The sequence below is a fragment of the Hyperolius riggenbachi genome, chromosome 1, assembly GCF_040937935.1.
Source record: "Hyperolius riggenbachi isolate aHypRig1 chromosome 1, aHypRig1.pri, whole genome shotgun sequence".
Taxonomy (NCBI): domain Eukaryota; kingdom Metazoa; phylum Chordata; class Amphibia; order Anura; family Hyperoliidae; genus Hyperolius; species Hyperolius riggenbachi.
This window is the reverse complement of record NC_090646.1, coordinates 324,798,137-324,822,536: the sequence shown is the minus strand read 5'-3', so window position 1 is coordinate 324,822,536 and position 24,400 is coordinate 324,798,137. Positions and strand designations below refer to the sequence as shown.

The window sequence follows — 24,400 nt, the reverse complement described above, 5'->3', positions numbered from 1 at the left end:
TCACATAGTAAATGGTTAGCAAAGAACAGAGTACGGCCACACCAGCAGCCTGCTAGGCAATGAGTGTCCAAACACTCCTTTTATACTGTTATCCAGCCCTCATGGGATGCTGGGTAGGGTGGGATCAATTGTGACCCTCCCCCAAGTATCAAGATCAAATCCCATTGGGCCCTGCCACTGCCCATTATGTCAATGGACCAATAGCGAAGAAGGGCTATACTTTGCCATGTATCTGCAAAGACTATCGCCCTGTCGCCGAAACCACTTAAAAATACATAGCTCGGGTACCTCATAAAGTCGATAGTCACCTCCTAAAAGTCGCACTGTCTCTGCTGTATATAAAGCAGAAAAAACCTTGCCTCCGTATTTTCCCTGATCTGATTGGCGGATGGACGGCTGTGGGGGGCGGGGGTAGGCGCCGTGTAAACGGATTGATGGATGGGTCAATGGGCCAATAGAAACCCTTGCCACACCTCCACCCAGATGCGCCCTGTCATTCGGCAAGCCGTAAAAGGAATACATTAGATGACGTATACGCGCATGGACTCAGCACGACCAAGTGCGTGATTGCCATGGTAACGTGTACGCTCTCCGTGCAGTGTAGTGAAGAAATTAATTAAGCAACAGTATGCCATTGGCCAGCGCGCTATTGCATCACAGTTGCCTCGGAGACGGCCTATTGCCAGATGTAAACAGATCTATACGACCTCGTACCTATATCAATATAAGCATCACTATGCGCATTTTAAATCGCATCCGCATAACAGCTACCACCCTATTCAGAGGGAGAAGGGGGAAAAAATATATACAAGAGACAGAATTGACGTAAAACATATCCGGTCACAAAAAGAGGCCACTATTAAAACCGCACATTGGTGCAATTGAGATAAATAAATTCATACATAGGAGAACCGATAAATCTATACCTATCCTGAAGTCACAATCATTCAATACAGACAAGATGGCTGGATAAGGGACAAAGGATACATTATACAGCATTAGGGAAGGAACGAAAAGATCCATGTAGTATAAACAAGGAGGTGCAAGATAACCATAGTAGGATCACTCTGAGTTATATAAAGGGGGCAAAAGTAAAGCCCTCATTTAGACCAAAGGGGTTTAGAGTCCCAAGTCTATATATCCATTTTGCCTCCTGTTGTCTTAATTTTTGATCAAGGTTCCCCCCTCTGGGGCCCATTCTCCACTTCTGTATCACCCAGAAACGGAGGCATGTTGGATCACTTTTATGTTTATCTTGCCAGTGTCTTGAAACTGATGTATTGTGTCTATGGGAGATGTCTCCTAGATGTTCCAAGATTCTTTCTTTTACCGGCCTTGTAGTTTCACCGATATATAAAAGTAAACAGGGGCACTGTAAAGCATAGATAACACCTTCTGTATTGCAATTAAAGAATTCCAGTAGATCAAAATTCCTACCATCCTTTGGAGCTTTGAAGTTATTACATTTCAGTACATTGGTACATGCCTTGCATCTCCCACATTTATGCATACCCCGTAGAGGGCCACCAAGCCATGTCTTTTTAGTTGTACCAATGTGATCACTTTTGGCTGGTAGGAAGGAATGTGTTAAACTATCCCCCAGGTTCCTCCCCCTCCTATATGTTATCAATGGTGAACGTGGGAGGTATTCTTTCAGTTGAGGGTCCAATTTCAGGATCGACCAGTGTCTTCCCAGAATTCTTTTCACATTATTTGATTGATTGGTAAACGTACTTATCAATCTTGCTTTAGAACCCTCTCCTTTATTTTCTTTACTTTTGGGGATCAGAAGATCCTTTCTATCAGTTGATTGAGCTCTCTTATACGCACAAGTGATCACCTCCTTAGGGTAACCCCGATTTTGGAACCGTTTCTCCAAGATCCTACATTCCTCTCCAAAATCAGCTGGCCTGGTACAGTTCCTACGAGCCCGCAGGAACTGTCCTTTAGGGATACCCCTCTTAAGGGGTTCTGGATGGAAGCTATTCCATGCTAGTAATGAATTGGTAGCCGTAGGTTTACGGTAAATCTTAGTGTCAAGCCCCCCATTTTGATTTTTGGAAATTTGAACGTCCAGAAAATTTATCACATCTGTATGTATCTCATGTGTGAAGAACATCCCAATATTGTTGGTATTGAGCCGCTCGACAAAGTCCACAAAAAGGGTTCTGGGGCCGTCCCACAGGATGAAGATGTCATCTATGAAACGGCCCCAGAAAAGGATATGTGAGGTGTACACTGCCAGATCCTCTCCAAAGACAACCTGATCCTCCCACCAACCCAAAAAGAGGTTGGCATATGAGGGGGCACACGCCGTCCCCATAGCACAACCCCTCTTTTGTAGGTAAAACCTGTTCTGAAAAAGAAAGTAATTATGGGTCAATATGAACTCTAATAGTTCCAGGATGAGAGAGGAATGTTCTTTAAAATGGATACTCCTTGATCTAAGAAAAAAATTGGTTGCATTAAGACCTAAGCTGTGGTCAATATTATTATATAGTGACTCCACATCAAGGCTAGCTAATAGAGTGTTCTCACCAACATATATATCATTTATTTTATTAAGGAGATCCATCGTATCTCTCAGGTAAGATGGAAGACTTTCCACGAAGGGTCTTAAAAAGGAGTCTACATATCTGCTGATCTGTTCGGTAAGGCAGTTATTCCCTGAAACAATGGGGCGTCCTGGTGGTGTGTGGAGACTTTTGTGTACCTTGGGGAGTGCGTAGAAAGTGGCGACAGTGGGGGACTTTGTTAATATACAGCCGTAATCTTGATCATCCAGGATATTTCTACTTTTTGCAGCCTTTAGCAAACCTTCCAGTTCTTTATAGAAGGTTGCTGTAGGGTTACCATCTAACTTCCTATACTGTTTTTCATCTGCTAAAATCTTTTGGCACATTGTGATGTATAACTCCCGTGACATTAAAACAACATTTCCACCTTTATCTGATTTTTTGATGACCAGTTCCTCATTCGTCATCAACCCATTCAGAGCCAGTTGTTCACCCTTACTGAGGTTGTGATTAGGAGAACTTCTCATTTTCGCCAAATCCTCAAGATCTCTTACCACGGTGTCAACAAATGTTTAGATTGTAGGGTAACCACTAATACTGGGGCAAAATTTACTTTTAATCGTCAGATCACTTTTGGGTATCCCCAACTGTATGTCTCCCGTATTATTTTCCTCCAACAGGTCATTTAAAATACTGAGTGCATTAGCATCTCTTTCCTCATTTCTTTTTGCCTGCATTGTTGGGGAGTTCATATATTTGTAGACTGCCAATTTCCTAGCGAACAGATTAACGTCCTTTACTATTTCAAAAAGATCGAATTCAGGTGTGGGTACAAAGGTAAGGCCCTTGGAGAGGACTGAACGTTCGTTATCACTCAGAGCATAGCTTGTTAGATTTATGATACGCATTGTGTCAGTAAATTCATCATTTAGGTCTACCACTCCTCCTCCTTTCTCCTCCGTTGGTGGGGCTTGTAGCCCCATCTGTCCCTGTTCCTCAGCTGTCTCGGTGTTTCTGGAGATGTGGGGTTCTGCCTTTTTGGTCGTCCCCTGCCTCGTGGTTTTTGGGGTTTTACTGGTTTCTCCCCAGATTTTTCAGTTTCTGACTCTGTGTCAGTGGTGGTATCGTCACCAGATGACACAGGATCCCTTGGGGTCTGGTTCTTTATTGGTGTTTTTTTCCAATTGTACACTTTTCCGCTTTTAAAATCATGCCAATCTCTAACAAATTTTTTATGTTTTCTAATCTTGATGCTCTCTTTATGACTTGAAACTTTTTTCTGTAGTTTATCTTCAAGTTTTTTGTAATCAGGGTGGTCCTTATAGCCAACAACCTTTTTATGTTCTGCTGCTAGTTTGACATTAATTTTTTCTAAGCATTTTACTTCATAATCTTTCAAGAAGGTCATTAATTCCAAAGTTTGTTTCGTTTTTTAAAGTGTTCCACCCAGTCATAAATTCATTATCATCAGTGTGCTTGTGGGGAATGACTAGATTACGAAGACCCCGGAAAGTGATTTGTTCTTTAATATATTTATTGAAGCTCGATATCTCCCACCAACTACGGTTATGTTCTTTATACAAATTAAAGATTGATTTAAAGGCTTCATCTACCTCTGAGGTAGGCGGCGACTTGAAGATAAACTACAGAAAAAAGTTTCAAGTCATAAAGAGAGCATCAAGATTAGAAAACATAAAAAATTTGTTAGAGATTGGCATGATTTTAAAAGCGGAAAAGTGTACAATTGGAAAAAAACACCAATAAAGAACCAGACCCCAAGGGATCCTGTGTCATCTGGTGACGATACCACCACTGACACAGAGTCAGAAACTGAAAAATCTGGGGAGAAACCAGTAAAACCCCAAAAACCACGAGGCAGGGGACGACCAAAAAGGCAGAACCCCACATCTCCAGAAACACCGAGACAGCTGAGGAACAGGGACAGATGGGGCTACAAGCCCCACCAACGGAGGAGAAAGGAGGAGGAGTGGTAGACCTAAATGATGAATTTACTGACACAATGCGTATCATAAATCTAACAAGCTATGCTCTGAGTGATAACGAACGTTCAGTCCTCTCCAAGGGCCTTACCTTTGTACCCACACCTGAATTCGATCTTTTTGAAATAGTAAAGGACGTTAATCTGTTCGCTAGGAAATTGGCAGTCTACAAATATATGAACTCCCCAACAATGCAGGCAAAAAGAAATGAGGAAAGAGATGCTAATGCACTCAGTATTTTAAATGACCTGTTGGAGGAAAATAATACGGGAGACATACAGTTGGGGATACCCAAAAGTGATCTGACGATTAAAAGTAAATTTTGCCCCAGTATTAGTGGTTACCCTACAATCTAAACATTTGTTGACACCGTGGTAAGAGATCTTGAGGATTTGGCGAAAATGAGAAGTTCTCCTAATCACAACCTCAGTAAGGGTGAACAACTGGCTCTGAATGGGTTGATGACGAATGAGGAACTGGTCATCAAAAAATCAGATAAAGGTGGAAATGTTGTTTTAATGTCACGGGAGTTATACATCACAATGTGCCAAAAGATTTTAGCAGATGAAAAACAGTATAGGAAGTTAGATGGTAACCCTACAGCAACCTTCTATAAAGAACTGGAAGGTTTGCTAAAGGCTGCAAAAAGTAGAAATATCCTGGATGATCAAGATTACGGCTGTATATTAACAAAGTCCCCCACTGTCGCCACTTTCTACGCACTCCCCAAGGTACACAAAAGTCTCCACACACCACCAGGACGCCCCATTGTTTCAGGGAATAACTGCCTTACCGAACAGATCAGCAGATATGTAGACTCCTTTTTAAGACCCTTCGTGGAAAGTCTTCCATCTTACCTGAGAGATACGATGGATCTCCTTAATAAAATAAATGATATATATGTTGGTGAGAACACTCTATTAGCTAGCCTTGATGTGGAGTCACTATATAATAATATTGACCACAGCTTAGGTCTTAATGCAACCAATTTTTTTCTTAGATCAAGGAGTATCCATTTTAAAGAACATTCCTCTCTCATCCTGGAACTATTAGAGTTCATATTGACCCATAATTACTTTCTTTTTCAGAACAGGTTTTACCTACAAAAGAGGGGTTGTGCTATGGGGACGGCGTGTGCCCCCTCATATGCCAACCTCTTTTTGGGTTGGTGGGAGGATCAGGTTGTCTTTGGAGAGGATCTGGCAGTGTACACCTCACATATCCTTTTCTGGGGCCGTTTCATAGATGACATCTTCATCCTGTGGGACGGCCCCAGAACCCTTTTTGTGGACTTTGTCGAGCGGCTCAATACCAACAATATTGGGATGTTCTTCACACATGAGATACATACAGATGTGATAAATTTTCTGGACGTTCAAATTTCCAAAAATCAAAATGGGGGGCTTGACACTAAGATTTACCGTAAACCTACGGCTACCAATTCATTACTAGCATGGAATAGCTTCCATCCAGAACCCCTTAAGAGGGGTATCCCTAAAGGACAGTTCCTGCGGGCTCGTAGGAACTGTACCAGGCCAGCTGATTTTGGAGAGGAATGTAGGATCTTGGAGAAACGGTTCCAAAATCGGGGTTACCCTAAGGAGGTGATCACTTGTGCGTATAAGAGAGCTCAATCAACTGATAGAAAGGATCTTCTGATCCCCAAAAGTAAAGAAAATAAAGGAGAGGGTTCTAAAGCAAGATTGATAAGTACGTTTACCAATCAATCAAATAATGTGAAAAGAATTCTGGGAAGACACTGGTCGATCCTGAAATTGGACCCTCAACTGAAAGAATACCTCCCACGTTCACCATTGATAACATATAGGAGGGGGAGGAACCTGGGGGATAGTTTAACACATTCCTTCCTACCAGCCAAAAGTGATCACATTGGTACAACTAAAAAGACATGGCTTGGTGGCCCTCTACGGGGTATGCATAAATGTGGGAGATGCAAGGCATGTACCAATGTACTGAAATGTAATAACTTCAAAGCTCCAAAGGATGGTAGGAATTTTGATCTACTGGAATTCTTTAATTGCAATACAGAAGGTGTTATCTATGCTTTACAGTGCCCCTGTTTACTTTTATATATCGGTGAAACTACAAGGCCGGTAAAAGAAAGAATCTTGGAACATCTAGGAGACATCTCCCATAGACACAATACATCAGTTTCAAGACACTGGCAAGATAAACATAAAAGTGATCCAACATGCCTCCGTTTCTGGGTGATACAGAAGTGGAGAATGGGCCCCAGAGGGGGGAACCTTGATCAAAAATTAAGACAACAGGAGGCAAAATGGATATATAGACTTGGGACTCTAAACCCCTTTGGTCTAAATGAGGGCTTTACTTTTGCCCCCTTTATATAACTCAGAGTGATCCTACTATGGTTATCTTGCACCTCCTTGTTTATACTACATGGATCTTTTCGTTCCTTCCCTAATGCTGTATAATGTATCCTTTGTCCCTTATCCAGCCATCTTGTCTGTATTGAATGATTGTGACTTCAGGATAGGTATAGATTTATCGGTTCTCCTATGTATGAATTTATTTATCTCAATTGCACCAATGTGCGGTTTTAATAGTGGCCTCTTTTTGTGACCGGATATGTTTTACGTCAATTCTGTCTCTTGTATATATTTTTTCCCCCTTCTCCCTCTGAATAGGGTGGTAGCTGTTATGCGGATGCGATTTAAAATGCGCATAGTGATGCTTATATTGATATAGGTACGAGGTCGTATAGATCTGTTTACATCTGGCAATAGGCCGTCTCCGAGGCAACTGTGATGCAATAGCGCGCTGGCCAATGGCATACTGTTGCTTAATTAATTTCTTCACTACACTGCACGGAGAGCGTACACGTTACCATGGCAATCACGCACTTGGTCGTGCTGAGTCCATGCGCGTATACGTCATCTAATGTATTCCTTTTACGGCTTGCCGAATGACAGGGCGCATCTGGGTGGAGGTGTGGCAAGGGTTTCTATTGGCCCATTGACCCATCCATCAATCCGTTTACACGGCGCCTACCCCCGCCCCCCACAGCCGTCCATCCGCCAATCAGATCAGGGAAAATACGGAGGCAAGGTTTTTTCTGCTTTATATACAGCAGAGACAGTGCGACTTTTAGGAGGTGACTATCGACTTTATGAGGTACCCGAGCTATGTATTTTTAAGTGGTTTCGGCGACAGGGCGATAGTCTTTGCAGATACATGGCAAAGTATAGCCCTTCTTCGCTATTGGTCCATTGACATAATGGGCAGTGGCAGGGCCCAATGGGATTTGATCTTGATACTTGGGGGAGGGTCACAATTGATCCCACCCTACCCAGCATCCCATGAGGGCTGGATAACAGTATAAAAGGAGTGTTTGGACACTCATTGCCTAGCAGGCTGCTGGTGTGGCCGTACTCTGTTCTTTGCTAACCATTTACTATGTGATTCCTACTGTGTATTTATTATGTTGAGCACTTGGTTACTCTATCACTAGGGCACATACTTCTCCTGACGAAGTTTCCAATTGAGGAAATGAAACATGTTGAGTTTGGTGTAGGGGTTTTAGTAAATACCTATTGTGAACTAGGAGGATGGTCTTTTGACCTTTGACTCTACCTCCAGTCCATTTATTCACATTAAAAATATGGTCAGCAATTCTTGAACCCTTTTTTATGCTAATGTAATAAAAGTTAAGTTTTAATACTTTTCCAATAGGGTATAGTATTTGTTTATTTCAGTCCTGACTCAGACAGGAAGTGACTACAGTGTGACCTTCACTGATAAGAAATTCCAACTATAAAACACTTTCCTAGAAGAAAATGGCTTCTCAGAGCAAGAAAGAGATAAAAAAGGGGGAAATTCTTATCAGTGAGGGTCACACTGTAGTCACTTCCTGTCTGAGTCAGGACTGAGTCAGCCACTTACATACCTGATATTTACCTCTTTCAGGCAGAGAAAGAAAAAAAGGAACACAGCATAGGTATTTGTGTGCTAGGCACTGTACATACCCATGTCTATCTCATTATGCCACATGTCAGTTGTGGTATCCTTTAAAGGACTTCCAAGGCCGAATCGCTAACATTTTTGAATCGCCTGGGGCTTCCATCAGTCCCTCGCTGCAGCCCCAGTCCTCCTTGTTGTCCCTGCTGGCCGCCCGCAATGATAGCAACCCGCTGGCAGAGTCGGGCCTCCTGCAGCTGCACGGGCACATCATCTGGTGTGTACTGCGCCTGCGCAGTGCTTGTGTGCAGAAGACCCGACCCTGCCGGCGGGTCGCCATCATTGAGGGCAGTCAGTGGGGACAAAGAGGAGGATCGGGGCTGTGGCGAGGGACTGAGGCGGCAGCGAGGGCCTGTAAGAAGCCCCAGGTAAGTAAAAATTAGGTTAGTGATTTTGCCTCGGAAGTCCTTTAAAGAGACTCTGAAGCGAGAATAAATCTCGCTTCAGAGCTCATAGTTAGCAGGGGCACATGTGCCCCTGCTAAACCGCCGCAATAGCGCCGCTAAAAGGGGGTCCCTTGACCCCCAAACCCCCCACTGCGACACTTGGTCGCAGACTTTGTCGCTCCTGGAGGCAGGGCTAACGGCTGCAGCCCTGCCTCCAGTCGAGTCTGTCTCCCCCGCCCCTCTCAGTGAAGGAAGACAGAGGGGCGGGGGAGAGGCGGAGATACGCGCTGACAGACGCACGTGGGGCAGGGCTGCGGCGGTTAGCCCTGCCCCAACCAGGAAGCGCTCCCCCGCATTACGGAGGGGATTTGGGGGATCAGGGACCCCTGTTAAGCCGCGGGATAGCGGCGGTTTAGCAGGGGCACACATGCCCCTGCTAACTCTGAGGTCTGAAGCGAGATTTATTCTCGCTTCAGACTCTCTTTAAGGTGAAATGCTAAAAATCCAACCCTTTCCAGGTCAGCTATATATTTTAGAAGTCCTCTTTTTAGATGCGTAGATATTCTTCCTCTACATTTTGCCAGCAGTGGGTACTGCCTGGACTTAGAAAATTGTAATTGGCTCCTTGGGGAGAGGGGGAGACACCCCCAACTTAACTGACTTATCAGGACTCTGTTCAGTCAGGTGGCCTGGTAAATGTAATCTGTCCGTATAATGGGGAAAGAAAAACCAATATGCCTGTTTAACTACCTGCATGGCTCTAAACATGCCTTCATCTAATGCTTTTCAAACTTAACCAGGACACCTCAGTTTGTTCTCATGCATATAACCATACCTTAAAGCCAACACTAAATTCATTAAAAAAAAAAAAAAATTAGTCTGCCATTACCTCAGCTGGCATCAAACATCATATAAAAATAAGTGATCAGTGGCCACCTCTACGATTCTCTTATGATAACTTATGAAGCACATACAAAAGTTACCTAAATCAATGTCAGTAAATCCTTCTGCATTTAGGGCATCAGAAGTGTTTTTATCAATATTTTCCAAGCAGAGACTAGCAAGTTGAGGTTCATCAAAGAGGCGAGCCTAAAATGGGATGGAGAAAAAAAATTATGCCATTATGGCACCAATCTAATTCATTTAGAAGTAAAAAGAAAAAAATTACTTTAAAACAGTACTTCAAACATCCACATACCTGAGTAAGCAACATGAAAGCATTATCAGCCCGAAGATTCTTTTTAAGGAACTCCACACAATGTGCCTCTAGTGCCGGTACTGCATATTTCTTTGCTGTATACAGAGTAGTCATGACAGTCTCTGGTCCAATCTGAACCTCGTCAGAGTACAGGAACCTTAAACAATAGATATTCAAATTAGCATGCATGCCAAACTTAAAACAGACAACCGTTCAACATGTAAGTAATAAAATAAACGGTGCAATCAGAAAAAAGTACATATTACAATAATAAACATTTTAAAAATGAAAAGCTGATTTAAATAAAATTGAATTTTCCAACAGGAAGCAGCAACCTCTATCCACCTCCCCTGTCCCGTTCACTCTCCTTAAAGGATGACTGTAGTGAGTAGAATATGGAGGCTACCATATTTATTTCATTTTAAATAATATTAGTTGCCTGGCAGCCCTGCTGGTCTATTTGGATGCACTAGCGTTTGAATAACACCAGAAACAAGCATGCAGCTAATATCAGATCTGACAATAATGTCAAACTCCTGATCTGCTGAATGCTTGTTCAGGGTCTGTGGCTAAAAGTATTAGAAGCAGAGAATCAGCAGGACAGCCAGGCAACTGGTATGGCTTTAAAGGAGATAAATATAGCAGCCTACATATCCCTCTCGCGTCAGTTTCCCATTAAGAGGAGAAAATGGGAGGGTCATAGGAGGGAACATCACAGCAAACCTGTCTCTTCAGGTCTAAAAAATTGACTTTAGCCAAAAGTCTGTTTAAGAACTAGGGGTAATGAGGAGAGGAAAAAACATTGCACAGAGTTATATTGATCCTGCAAGCACCTAACACTGTGCTTCACCTTGTGTCAGGTATCCTTAAAGTGACTCTGTAACAAAAATTACAACGTTTTTTCTACCATCCTACAAGTTCCTAAACCTATTCTAATCTGTTCTGGCTTACTGCAGCTCTTTCTACTATAACCATCTCTGTAATAAATCAATGTATCTTTCCCCTGTCAGACTTGTCGGCCTGTGTCTGGAAGGCTGCCAAGTTCTTCAGTGTTGAACTGTTCCTCTATGCACACTCCAGTGTGTGTTTTATTTACATAAGCCAGCAGCTTCTCTGCTATCTTATCAGTGATAGAAGAGAGCTGGATAAAAATCCTCCTCTGGAGGCTGTGAAAGGAGCTGGTCTGTCACATACTGAGGAATTAACGACATAGGCAGAGCTGTCTGCAGGAAGCCTGTAATGTTCAGTGCATGAGAGAAGCTGGGGACAGAAGGTAAACACACACAAGTGATCTCTTGAGATTCAGAAGTAAGGCTGTATACAGCCTGCTTGTGTATGGATGTATTTTCTATGTGTGGACATACTGTACATCAACCTACTTCCTGTTTTGGTGGCCATTTTGTTTGTTTATAAACAAACTTTTTAAAACTGTTTTTGACTACTTTTAATGCGGCGGGGAGCGGCGAAATTGTGACAGAGGGTAATAGGAGATGTCCCCTAACACACTGGTATGTTTACTTTTGTGCGATTTTAACAATACAGATTCTCTTTAAAGGATACCCAAGGTGACATGTGACATGATGAGATAGACATGTGTTTGCACAGTGCCTAGCACACAAATTATGCGGTGTTCCTTTTTTTCTTTGTCTGAAAAAGTAAAATATCATGTATATAAGTGACTGACTCAGTTCTGACTCAGACAGGAAGTGACTACAGTGTGACCCTCACTGATAAGAAATTCCCATTTTTATCTCTTTCTTGCTCTCAGAATTTTCTGCTAGGAAAGTGGTTTATAGTTGGAATTTCTCATCAGTGACGGTCACACTGTAGTCACTTCCTGTTACATAGTTACATAGTTATTTTGGTTGAAAAAAGACATACGTCCATCGAGTTCAACCAGTATAAAGTACAACACCAGCCTGCTCCCTCACATATCCCTGTTGATCCAGAGGAAGGCGAAAAAACCCTTACAAGGCATGGTCCAATTAGCCCCTAAAGGGAAAAATTCCTTCCCGACTCCAGATGGCAATCAGATAAAATCCCTGGATCAACATCATTAGGCATTACCTAGTAATTGTAGCCATGGATGTCTTTCAACGCAAGGAAAGCATCTAAGCCCCCTTTAAATGCAGGTATAGAGTTTGCCATAACGACTTCCTGTGGCAATGCATTCCACATCTTAATCACTCTTACTGTAAAGAACCCTTTCCTAAATAAATGGTTAAAACGTTTTTCCTCCATGCGCAGATCATGTCCTCTAGTCCTTTGAGAAGGCCTAGGGACAAAAAGTTCATCCGCCAAGCTATTATATTGCCCCCTGATGTATTTATACATGTTAATTAGATCCCCTCTAAGGCGTCTTTTCTCTAGACTAAATAAACCCAGTTTATCTAACCTTTCTCGATAAGTGAGACCTTCCATCCCACGCATCAATTTTGTTGCTCGTCTCAACACCTGCTCTAAAACTGCAATATCTTTTTTGTAATGTGGTGCCCAGAACTGAATTCCATATTCCAGATGTGGCCTTACTAGAGAGTTAAACAGGGGCAATATTATGCTAGCATCTCGAGTTTTTATTTCCCTTTTAATGCATCCCAAAATTTTGTTAGCTTTAGCTGCAGCTGCTTGGCATTGAGTACGATTATTTAACTTGTTGTCAATGAGTACTCCTAAGTCCTTCTCCAAGTTTGATGTCCCCAACTGTATCCCATTTATTTTGTATGGTGCTAGACCATTAGTACGTCCAAAATGCATGACCTTACATTTGTCAACATTGAATTTCATCTGCCATGTATGTGCCCATATAGCCATCCTATCCAGATCCTGTTGCAATATGACACTATCTTCCTGAGAGTTGATGATTCTGCACAATTTTGTATCATCTGCAAAAATAGCAACATTGCTCACTACTGCATCTACTAGGTCATTAATAAATAAATTGAAGAGCACTGGACCCAGAACAGACCCCTGTGGGACCCCACTGCTAACAGTCTCCCATTTTGAGTACGATCCATTGACCACAACTCTTTGTTTTCTGTTCATTAGCCAGTTCCCTATCCATGAACACAGACTCTTCCCCAGTCCTTGCATCAACTTTTGCACCAGACTTTTGTGGGGAACAGTGTCGAAGGCCTTTGCAAAGTCCAAGTATATCACATCTACAGCATTCCCAATATCCATATTAGCATTCACTACCTCATAAAAGCTGAGCATGTTAGTCAAACAGGACCTGTCTTTAGTAAACCCATGTTGATGCTGAGAAATAAGATTATTTTCTACTATGAAGTTATGTATAGTATCTCTTAGTAACCCCTCAAATAGTTTGCATACAACTGATGTTAAACTTACAGGTCTATAATTTCCTGGATCAGATTTTTTGCCCTTCTTAAATAATGGGAAAACGTGGGCTGTACGCCAATCCACTGGGACTGTGCCAGTTGCAAGAGAGTCACAAAAGATAAGATAAAGGGGTTTATCTATAACTGAACTTAATTCCCTTAGGACCCGAGGATGCATGCCATCCGGGCCAGGTGCCTTGTCTATTTTTAATTTATTTAGTCTTGCCTTCACTTCTTCCTGCGTTAAGTATTTAATATTACAGTTAGAAGATTGAGACTCTTCTGCCTCTGTAGTTTGCAACAGTGCTGTTTCTTTTGTGAAGACAGAAGCAAAGAAAGCATTTAATAACTCTGCCTTACCTTGGTCATCCACCATTGAGTTCCCATCCTCATCCTTTAGGAGTCCTATACAGTCAACCTTTCTTTTTTTAGAGTTAATGTACTTGTAAAACTTTTTTGGGTTAGATTTGATATCCTTAGCGATTTGTTTTTCAGCTTCAATCTTTGCCTGCCTAATTTCTTTTTTACAATTTTTATTGCACTCCTTATAATTGCTTAGTGCAGCCTCGGTCCCCTCCTGTTTTAAGACCTTATAGGCATTCTTTTTCCTCTTCATTTTATCTTTAACCTTTCTATTCATCCATAGAGGCCTTCTTTTATTCCTAGACATTTTGTTTCCATATGGGATATACATACTACAGTATTGATTGAGTATAAGTTTAAAAGCTTGCCATTCCCCTTCAGTGTCTTCCCCTTGTAGTACATTATCCCAGTTCACCAAACTTAGTGCCTGCCTAATTTGAGTGAACTTTGCTTTTCTAAAATTCATAGTTTTAGTGGTCCCGCTGCCCCGTGGCCTATCAGTCACCAGATCAAACGTTATGTTGTGATCACTATTTCCCAAATGTTCTTGAACCTGCACATTTGATACATTATCTGGTCTATTAGAAATGATCAGATCCAGTAACGCATGCCCCCTAGTTGGTTCAGTTACCATTTGAGTCAAGTAACTGTCCTGTAGTGCTGCCAGAAATGTGCTGCTTTTACTAGAATGGGTAGCCTCAATACTCCAGTCAATGTCTGGAAAGTTGAAGTCGCCCATAATTATGACCTCATTTTTACCTGCAGCTTTTTCAATCTGCTGTAGTAATCGCAGTTCTGCAGCTTCATTAATAAGAGGTGGCCTGTAGCATACCCCAATAAGCAATTGGCAACTTTTATTTCCACCATGAATATTTACCCAAACGGACTCCACATCTTCGCAATCTTCCTCCATCTCATCGTTGAGGACAGCTGTAAGAGAATTCTTAACAAAGAGACAAACCCCTCCACCTTTTTTCCCTGTTCTATCCCTCCTAAACACATTGTATCCTTTTAAATTAGCTATCCAGTCATGGCTTTCATCCATCCATGTCTCGGTTATTCCCACAATGTCATAGCCTTTGTCATTCAGAATGAACTCTAGTTCGTCTATTTTATTTGCAAGGCTCCGAGCATTGGTTACCATGCACTTTATATTTTTACCACCACATTTACCAATTTTGTTTACATGAAATTGGCTACTTGAATTTTTACCAACCTCCTTAATCTTTACACTGTCCCCACCCCCCTCTCCACCCTCCATAATGATAGGTTCCCACTGTCTTTTTACCTCATCTTGTCTACGTATTGAGACTTTATCCTCCCGCCTCCCCCCAGATCCTAGTTTAAAATCTCCTGTCTGAGTCAGGACTGAGTCAGCCACTTATATATCTAATATTTAACTCTTTCAGACAGAGAAAGAAAAAAAGGAATAGTTATTTGTGTGCTAGGCACTGTACATACCCATGTCTATCTAATCATGTCACTTCGGGTATCCTTTAACCTCCCTGGCGGTATGATATGTGCGGCTGCGCGGCAGCGGGAGGGTTTTTTTTCACCTATTTTTTTTTTTTTTTTTTTTTTTTTTAGCATGTAGCTAGCCTAGCGCTAGCTACATGCTTCCCCCCTCCCTGCGGCGTCCCCCCGTACTCACCGCTCGCCAACGGCGCCGCTTGCCCATAAGGAAATCCCATTCTGAACGGGATTTCCTTGAGGGCTTCCCCCGTCGCCATGGCGACGAACGGAGTGACGTCCTCGATGTCACAGGGAATCCCGATCCACCCCATAGCGCAGCCTGGCGGCGATTGGCCAGGCTGCGCAAGGGGCCTGTATCGCTGCGGGTAGCGGCGCATCGGCGGCGGCGATCGCAACAAGCACGCAGCTAGCAAAGTGCTAGCTGCGTGTTTGAAAAAGAAAAATTATGCAAATCGGCCCAGCAGGGCCTGAGGAATCCTCCGCGGCGGCTAACCCCGTGTGTCCAGCAGGGGGTTACCGCTAAGGAGGTTAACCCTCCTGGCGGTCTATTAAAAACCGCCAGGGGGCAGCGCAGCCGGTTTTTTGTAATTTTTTTTTTTTAAAAACATGACAGGTGCTGTGCAGTGGCATCCCCCTACCCTCTTCGATCGCCTCCAGAGATCAGGAAATCCTGTTCAAAGAACGGGATTTCCTGGAGGGCTTCCCCCGTCGGAGGCGGGAAGACGTCACAGACGTCGTGAAGTCATTGGGAGTCCCGATCCACTCCTCAGCGCTGCCTAGCGCTGATAGGCCAGGCTGCGCAAGGGGTCGGGGGGACGCGGCGGATAGCGGCGAATCGGTGCGGAGCGGCGGAGATTGGTGTGCTCACGCAGCTAACAAAAAAAAAAATGTGCAAATCGGCCCAGCGGGGCCTGAGAAAACCTCCTGCGCGGCTTACCCCGAATTTACCGCCAGAAAGGTTAAAGAGAACCAGAGGTGGGTTGTAAGAATCCAATTAGCATACAGAGGCTGGGTCTCCATATAATGCCCAGCCTCTGTTGCTATACTTTCTCCCCCAGTCTCCCCCCTGCGCTCTGCTATGCCCCCATAAATCAATCACCGTGCTGGCGACACACAGCAGGCTGTTTACATGTGAAGTGTCAGTCTCTGCCGCTCCCCCGCCTCCTCCATAGTGCCAGTCCCCGCCTGTGTCCCTTCCCTCCCCGCTGATTTGAGGGAAGGGACACCGGCGGGGGCCGGCACTATGGAGGAGGCGCGGGAGAGGCAGAGATTGACACTTCACATGTAAACAGCCGGCTGGCCACACCATGTGTCGCCAGCACGGCGATTGATTTATGGGGGCAGAGCGCAGAGGGGGGCTGGGGGGAAACAGTATAGCAACAGAGGCTGGGTATTATGTGCAGATCCAGCCTCTGTAAGCTAATTGGATTCTTAGAACCCACCTCGGGTTCTCTTTAAGTTCAAGTTTCAAGGGGGTGGTGCTCTGAGATATGTTTCTGTCAATTTGCCTTAATAGTTAAAGTTATGAAAGCTAGCAAAAAAAAAACCCCATCAATTGACAACATGCTTACATTGTGGAGTAGCACACGAAACCACTACTATTCTACAGTCTCTTTATATTCAAGACCCTTTTCACATTTGCCCAAAACCAGAGAATCTGCGTATCTTATTTATTTGGGTCAAAGGTGGTAAAACCACAGAGCTAATGTCCCTGCATAGCAACACTATGGTGTACTGGTGCACCAAGGGCAGAATATTATTCAGTAAATCAACTGGTGGGGGCAAATATAAAACCACAATAATATGTATCAGAGAGTGTATAAATATGAATCTCCAAAAGGAGGCAAGCTTCAATAACGGAAGTCCGATTCTTATGTCTTATGTAATTCTTTTGCATTAAAATTGAGACACCTGGAACTGAATGATTGTTTTTTGTTTAAACCATAATGACTGCAAGACGCTGACCAATGGCCTGCGACATCTTGCGTTAACGCGGCTTGGGCGGCGTGCCAGTCTGCTCTCTCCCTGCGCAGATGGGCGTTCCTTGTATTGTGCACATTTACATAGTAAGAAACAAGTTTCCCATCAGGTCCGTTTTGGAGGGTGAGAGGGGATTGGTCACCAGAGGCAACAATGTAATGTGATTGGTTGCAGGGCCTGTTTTAGACTTTTTGCTGCCAGAGGCAAATTTGTGAGGATGTGAGCTCCTCTGGGGGAGTTGGTGACAAGACTATGTATTCTGTACAGCAATGCAGAAGATGCTGGCACTAAATAAATAATAATTATAATAATAAATGGTAGGATTAGATTGTGAGCTCCTCTGAGGACAATCAATCAGTGACATGGCTATGTACTCTGGAAAATGCTGAAGATGCTAGTGCTATTTAAATACATAATAATAATAAACATGGCAGGACATTAGACTATGACTATGGTAGGATTAGATTGAGGACATTCAGTGTTGTGACTATGTATGTACTCTGTAAAGCACCTGTGGTATATAAAAAAAAAAATATATATATATATATATATATATATATATATATATATATATATATATATATATATATATATATATATATATATATATATTAGTTAAAGTCAGACATTGAGACACTGCTGGGGGGGGGTTGTGTGGAACAGAGTAATAAACAGCATAGGAAGGAGATGGTAGGAGAGAGAGTGCAAAAAAGAGACAGGGATGAGAATACAGAGTAGGGAGTGTGGGGGAAAGAGGACACATGCATGATATTGGTGCAAGAGGGAGAGAAATGTGGGAAAGGAATAAGGGGAATATAAGGAAGAGGTGGAGGCATAGAAGATGGGATAAACAGTCACAGACAGTATGGGGTAAAGGAGGAACAGCAGGGAGATCTCACCAGGACTGCAGCCTTCACTTGATCTGTTTGACAGAACATGCTGATAATAGCAGAGGGGGAGGAGGGCCTGGGAAGAGACACACTGGAAGAGGAGAGATCAGAGGCAATCAAGCTAATCGAAACTGCTGGAGTTTACACAGTGCTGCTCCTGGTAGTGCAGACCTCAGTTGTCAGTATTACCTGTATCACTGGCCACTGCAACACCATTCTGATCAGAATAATGAATCAATAGTCCAGGGGCACTCTGTGTCACAGCAGCCAGTGAACACAGGCAATGACGACAGCTGACTTCTGTAAGCTGGAGAGTGATGAACTGCGCACGTTCTGCTACCTCTCCCTAGTGTCCCTGACTGCCAGTCACAGAAGCTTGCAGGCAATCCTCTCTTTCCACTCACCCTGTGGTGGTGCTGCTGCTGCGCAGATCTCCTCTGACCAGGTGGGAATCCGCACATCACTAGTGCAGCCAGACTGTGTTAGGGCTGGTTCACACAGGCGTTTTTGTGGCATTTAACGCTGCGTTTCAGATGCAGCGTTTTTGGGATCTACGCCATCCCATTCAAGTGAATGGGAGCGTTTAGAGCTGGCTTTTGCAGGCTTTCAAGAAAGCCTGGCGGTGGATCCCGGCGTTGCATCTAGTCTCGAAAGCAACATGTTGCTTTCAGAGGCGGTAAATGCCAGAAAACAATAGCAGAGACCAGAATTGCTAGCCTTGAAAGCCTTCAAAAGCTAGCATCTAAACGCTGGAATTTAAATGCCGGCCAGTGAACCAGCCCTTACAGAGACACATTAAAACTGCCGCTGAGGGGGCGTGGCTTGACGCTGCAACAAGATGGCCGCTTAATCCCTAGCTCCTGTGCAACACCCGCCTGAAGCTTCTATTCCAGCACTCCCCAGCAACTTTTGTATGGCTGCGAAGAGTTCCCGGCGACAGTTAAACACCACTGCCGACCAGGGGATCACCCAACACCGATCTGGCAGAACGGTCCCGGAGTTATTCCACTCTCAAAAACTCCGCGCTCAAAGCACCAAGATGGCGCCGACTAAGGACACGCTTCCTCCGCAGGCCGCAACAGAAAACACCTCGCATACTGGGCTGAAGGTCAGTGACACCAGGCAAATCGCCCCTACCTTAGCTGATATCCACGCTATGGGGGAAGACATAAAAACTTCCTTCCACACGGCCATAGCCGAGATGAGAAGCGACATAGCAGGCATAGGGGACCGGCTTCACACCCTAGAAACCGCTGATACAAAGCGTACAGCTCAAGTGCAACACTTACGGCGTGTTGCGGCGGATCACTCCAGCTGGCTCACAGATCACTCCCGACAACTTGAAGACTTAGACAACCGAGGTCGCAGGAATAACATACGGATAAAAGGCCTTCCGGAATCCGTCTCAGCGGAACGCGTAACGGAAGCCCTGTCAGCCATCTTTAATGACCTGCTAGACCGCCCGGCGGACACGCAGATAGAGTTTGTACGTGCTCACAGAGCCCTCAAGCCGCGGGGCCCCGACTCAGACACGCCGAGGGATGTTATCTGCTGCTTATCCTCCTTTCCCCTGAAAGAAACCATAATGAAGGCCGCGAGATCACAAGAAGCTATACTATTTAATGAGAAGCCTGTCTACCTTTACCAGGACTTGTCAGCTATCACTTTGGCTAAACGCAGGGCCTTGAAACCTCTACTAAATGCTCTTAAGGATAAGGGGCTATCCTATCGTTGGCGTTTTCCCTTTGCTTTGACTGTACAACAAGGAGGCAAAATCTACATGCTAAAAAGCGCAAAAGGCCTAGGCGACTTCTGCTCGGACCTGGACATCTCACCCCCGCCTCTCCCTGACTGGGACGGTAACCCATCGGTCTGGGAGGCTAATGCCAATAGAGCACAGAAAGCGAGGAAGCTAACAAGCGATGATGACAATGGAGACCACACTCTTCCTATCCCGGACCCCACTCCTCGGAAGGGGGCCCCCATCTCCAGGGATTCTCGTGCTTCTTCAGATGAAGACTGACCCTCCGCTCTATTTACATAATCCCACCTGAGGAACTGCTGACCCGTGCTATAGCACTACTACAAACCCAGGTGGTAACTCTGTGAGTAACTCATTCACCTCAGTATGTTGGAGTTTTCCCTTTTTCACTTTTCTGGCCCTCCCGAATGTTGAAAGATCCTCCCGGGATTTGTAGACTCCCTATTTTTGTGCAGTCTGATACTTACTCAGAAAACCATAGAGAGACTGACCTCCTGGAGTGGGACCCCTCTTCTCGCTCACCAGCTCTCCAAAGATCATGGTTTCTCTTTTTCTTCTTTTTTTTTGTTGTTATTTCTTTTTCTTTTGATGTTATGCCGTGGCCTGGAGGGGGGTGTGGGGTCGGGGGGGGGGGGGGGGGGGGGGTTGATGTAAGACTCTTTCAGATGTTAATGATGTGACTATATTACCGTATAGAAGTTTAGTTAACCTGCTTATTTAAAAGTGTCTGTATTCCGTACAATACAAAGCAAAGGCTAGTGTACTGTCATACATATATTCATCATGGTAACTTTAAGTAGATCTGAGTTTAGTAGGATTATTGTACTGCTATACAGGTCACACATTGAACTCGGGTTTCCCAGAATGGTCGAGAGACCCAGGCGACCCGGTCTGTCCCTGCTCTCCCCCTCTCTCCCGGCCCTGCCCGCCCCCCTCCCTCAGCAGTAGAGCTGAAAGCCAGCTGACACCGGAGAGGAATCCCCTTTTCTTTGCTTCGTCTGGTCACCATCGGGAACTTTTGTTTGTAGGATACTAGTTTGTTAAGCTGTTAATATTAATAATTCACAGGGGAGCTAAATCACTACACTAGGACGGGTACTAACAGGCGACCCATCCAACTAACTTTTAGTACACCTCTATAGACTCTTAGTGGAAAACAACAGTCAGTTGCACGTCTTCCTCTGTCCCCACACAGTATATTGTCATATACTGACCTGTCTACCCACCGAGTGGGTGAGTACGTCCCTCCACGTCGTACTCACGTGGGTTTCTGAACACTGCATTTTACATGCGTAGCCTCTTAGACACTCACTTCCCACTGTGTCACAATCTTCTCCCTATTCATCTTCCTCTTTTCCTTTCTCTTTACTTCTCCCTTCTTTTCCTCTCACCTACAGATTATTGCTCAGAGGCTCACTTACCTCCCACACTTACTTTAACAGATCGTATTAATAACATGCAACAAACACACCGCAATCCACTCCGGTGGAACTTCATATCCCTTAATGTTAATGGATTAAACACGCCAGAAAAGAGATCGATGATATTCGATTTTCTCCGGAAAAAGAAGATTCATATAGCGTTTCTGCAAGAAACCCATTTGAAATCCCTTCACATCCCTTCCAAATTTGACGGTAGATTCCCACTGGCATTTCACTCAACCTCTCCCACGTCTAAAACTAAGGGAGTCTCAATTTTTATTCACAAGGATATTCCCTTCAGTTTGGAGGGGATGGAGGCAGACGAGGAGGGACGCTCGCTGTTTGTCAAAGGGAAAATTGGTATGAAACAGATTACTTTAGCAACAATTTACGCACCAAATAATAAGCAACCCTCCTTTGTTTCCTCAGTAACCTCCAGATTGATTAACTTCTATCAGGGTATTTTGGTGTTGGGGGGGGATTTCAACGTCCCTTTGCAGCCATTACTGGACTGTTCTAATGGCTCATCAGTCCTGTCATATAGAGCTCTCAGACACATTAAGAAAAATCTACAGCAGTTGACACTCATGGACCCCTGGAGAATCTCACATCCCAATGAGAGAGACTACACGTTCTTCTCTCCCATGCACGACAAATACTCAAGAATTGACTATCTCTTTGTGTCTCAGCGGGATCTTTCCCTGACATGTAACACTTCTATAGGCTCCAGGGAGATATCTGATCACTCCCCCATCTACATGACCTTAGAATTCCCTGAAATCACTGCAAAAACCTGGTCGTGGAAACTCAACCCAAACATTTTAGCTGATAAAACCAGATCACAGGAGATTTCCAGATCTCTCACATCTTACTTTGAACAGAACACCACCCCAGACGTATCGGATCTAATAGTATGGGAAGCCCACAAGGCAGTGGTTAGGGGAAACTTCATCAGACTAGGGGCAAAACTAAAAAAAGAAAGAGGAGGGTATACTGACCTTAACCGCCGAGATTGCAAAACTGGAAGCTCTCCACAAACACACGCTGGCCACCCAAACCCTCGAAGCATTAAACTCTACTAGAGCCAAGCTTAACAATCTGCTGTTTGTAGACGCTAAGAGAAAGGTCATGGCAGGGAAAAAAATATTCTATGAGCTTGGGAATAAGGGTGGGAAACTCTTGGCCAAAGCACTCAGGAAGCAAATGCTACGCTCAACTATTTCAGTTATTAATAATAATAATAATCAAGGTAACATATCAAAACCTGAAGAGATAGCAGAAGAGTTTAGGAAATACTATCAATCATTGTACAATCTGCCCACATCCCATTCTCCTCCTAACAGGAAAGAGCAAATCCAAGACTTTCTACACAAGTATGCCAAGCCCTTAAACCTCTCCCAATCTGATAGGGAGGAACTAGAAGCCCCCCTGTCAATTGATGACTTCCTGCTAGCTGTAAAGACTCTGAAGCCAGGTAAGGCCCCAGGGCCCGATGGCCTAACTACTCAGTATTATAAGACCTTTAGATCACTACTGGCCCCAGCATTTATTTCTGCTTTCAACAAAGTTCCACCCTCCACCAACCCCTCACCGCAACTCCTGGAGGCACACATTTCTGTCATACCCAAACCGGGGAAGGATGCCAGGCTCTGCTCTAGTTATAGGCCAATCTCCCTTTTAAACGTAGACGTGAAAATATTTGCCAAAATTTTGGCCAACAGACTCCTGCCTTTCGTCCCCAGTCATATAGGCATTGACCAGGCAGGCTTTGTCCCCGGGAGAGAAGCCAAGGACAATGTGATGAGAACTATTGGTGTAATGGCCCATGCTAAACGCCGAGGAATCAAATCCTTTATACTCTCTACTGACGCAGAAAAGGCTTTCGACAAGGTGGCGTGGGACTATATGCGCGCCACCCTGTCGAGCCTAGGCCTGGGAGACTCTATGAGGACATGGATTGAACTTCTTTACTCTAACCCCTCTGCCCGTGTTAAAACGAATGGTCTTTTATCCAGTACTCTCAACATCACCAACGGGACTAGGCAAGGCTGTCCCCTTTCCCCCCTGATCTATATACTAACACTGGAGCCCTTTCTCAATGCTATACGGGAAGATAAGGCCATTAGGGGAATCCAGATTGGCCCTTCTTATCATGTGTTATCAGCCTTTGCGGATGACTTATTATTTTATCTACAAGACCCACTGACATCCCTACCCAACCTTATCAGCAGGTTTAAAGAATTCGGGGCCCTTTCCAACCTTAAAATTAATTTTAACAAATCAAATGCACTTAATATTTCTCTAGATGATCACACAGTTAATCACTGCAAAAATACCTTCCCATTCGTATGGGCGAGGGAGTCTCTCAAATATTTAGGCATCAATATACCACACAACCTAAAAGACCTATTTCTCTTAAATTTTGCCGTTATAGGCAAAGAACTGAAATCAGACCTAACTAGATGGGGTACACAGAAGAGCCTCTCCTGGTTCGGACGCATGGCCTCGGTCAAAATGAACCTCCTCCCTCGCTTTCTGTATATCAGCCAGTGCATCCCCATCATGTTACCCCCAGCATTTCTCAAAGACCTCCAAAAACATATCAACAAGTTCATCTGGGGGCACAAGCCGCCTAGGATTAAAAGACAGACCCTATCTCTGCCAAAAGAAGAAGGAGGAATGGCACTCCCAGACCTCCATAAATACCACCAGGCCTCGCAAATCTGCCGGGTAGTTGAATGGGCAAATAGAGAGAATCCCAAAGCGTGGGTTCTGGTGGAACAAGACTCTGTAGGTACTAGATCAGATGCATTGGGCTGGGTGGAGAACTCTAGGAAGGAAATGCTCAATTGGGGAAACCCCCTCATCCTTGCATCTATTGGAGCATTGCGTAGGGGTTTGGCAGCACTGGGCCTGGCATCCTTCCCCGGGAGATTGACACCTCTAGTTGACAACCCTGACTTTCCCCCTGCAGCTGACATCCCCTTCCTACATAACTGGCCCTCAGGCAACTGCCCAAGAATACACGAATTTATGGTTCAGGGAGTGGTCGGTTCATTCCCCACGATTTCCTC

General features: G+C 44.2%; 1 protein-coding gene across 3 annotated transcripts in view; it reads right to left on the bottom strand.

Annotated features, from left to right (window-relative positions):
* The window catches only part of BTBD2 (BTB domain containing 2), a 244,896-nt gene that overhangs the window by 153,217 nt on the left and 67,279 nt on the right, over positions 1-24,400 (bottom strand). For all 3 annotated transcript variants that reach the window (XM_068233858.1, XM_068233859.1, XM_068233860.1), the window contains 2 exons: positions 10,100-10,256; positions 9,885-9,990 (listed from right to left, as the gene is read on the bottom strand). In XM_068233858.1, the coding sequence (XP_068089959.1) occupies positions 9,885-9,990; positions 10,100-10,256 (263 nt within the window). The remainder of the gene's footprint in view (positions 1-9,884; positions 9,991-10,099; positions 10,257-24,400) is intronic.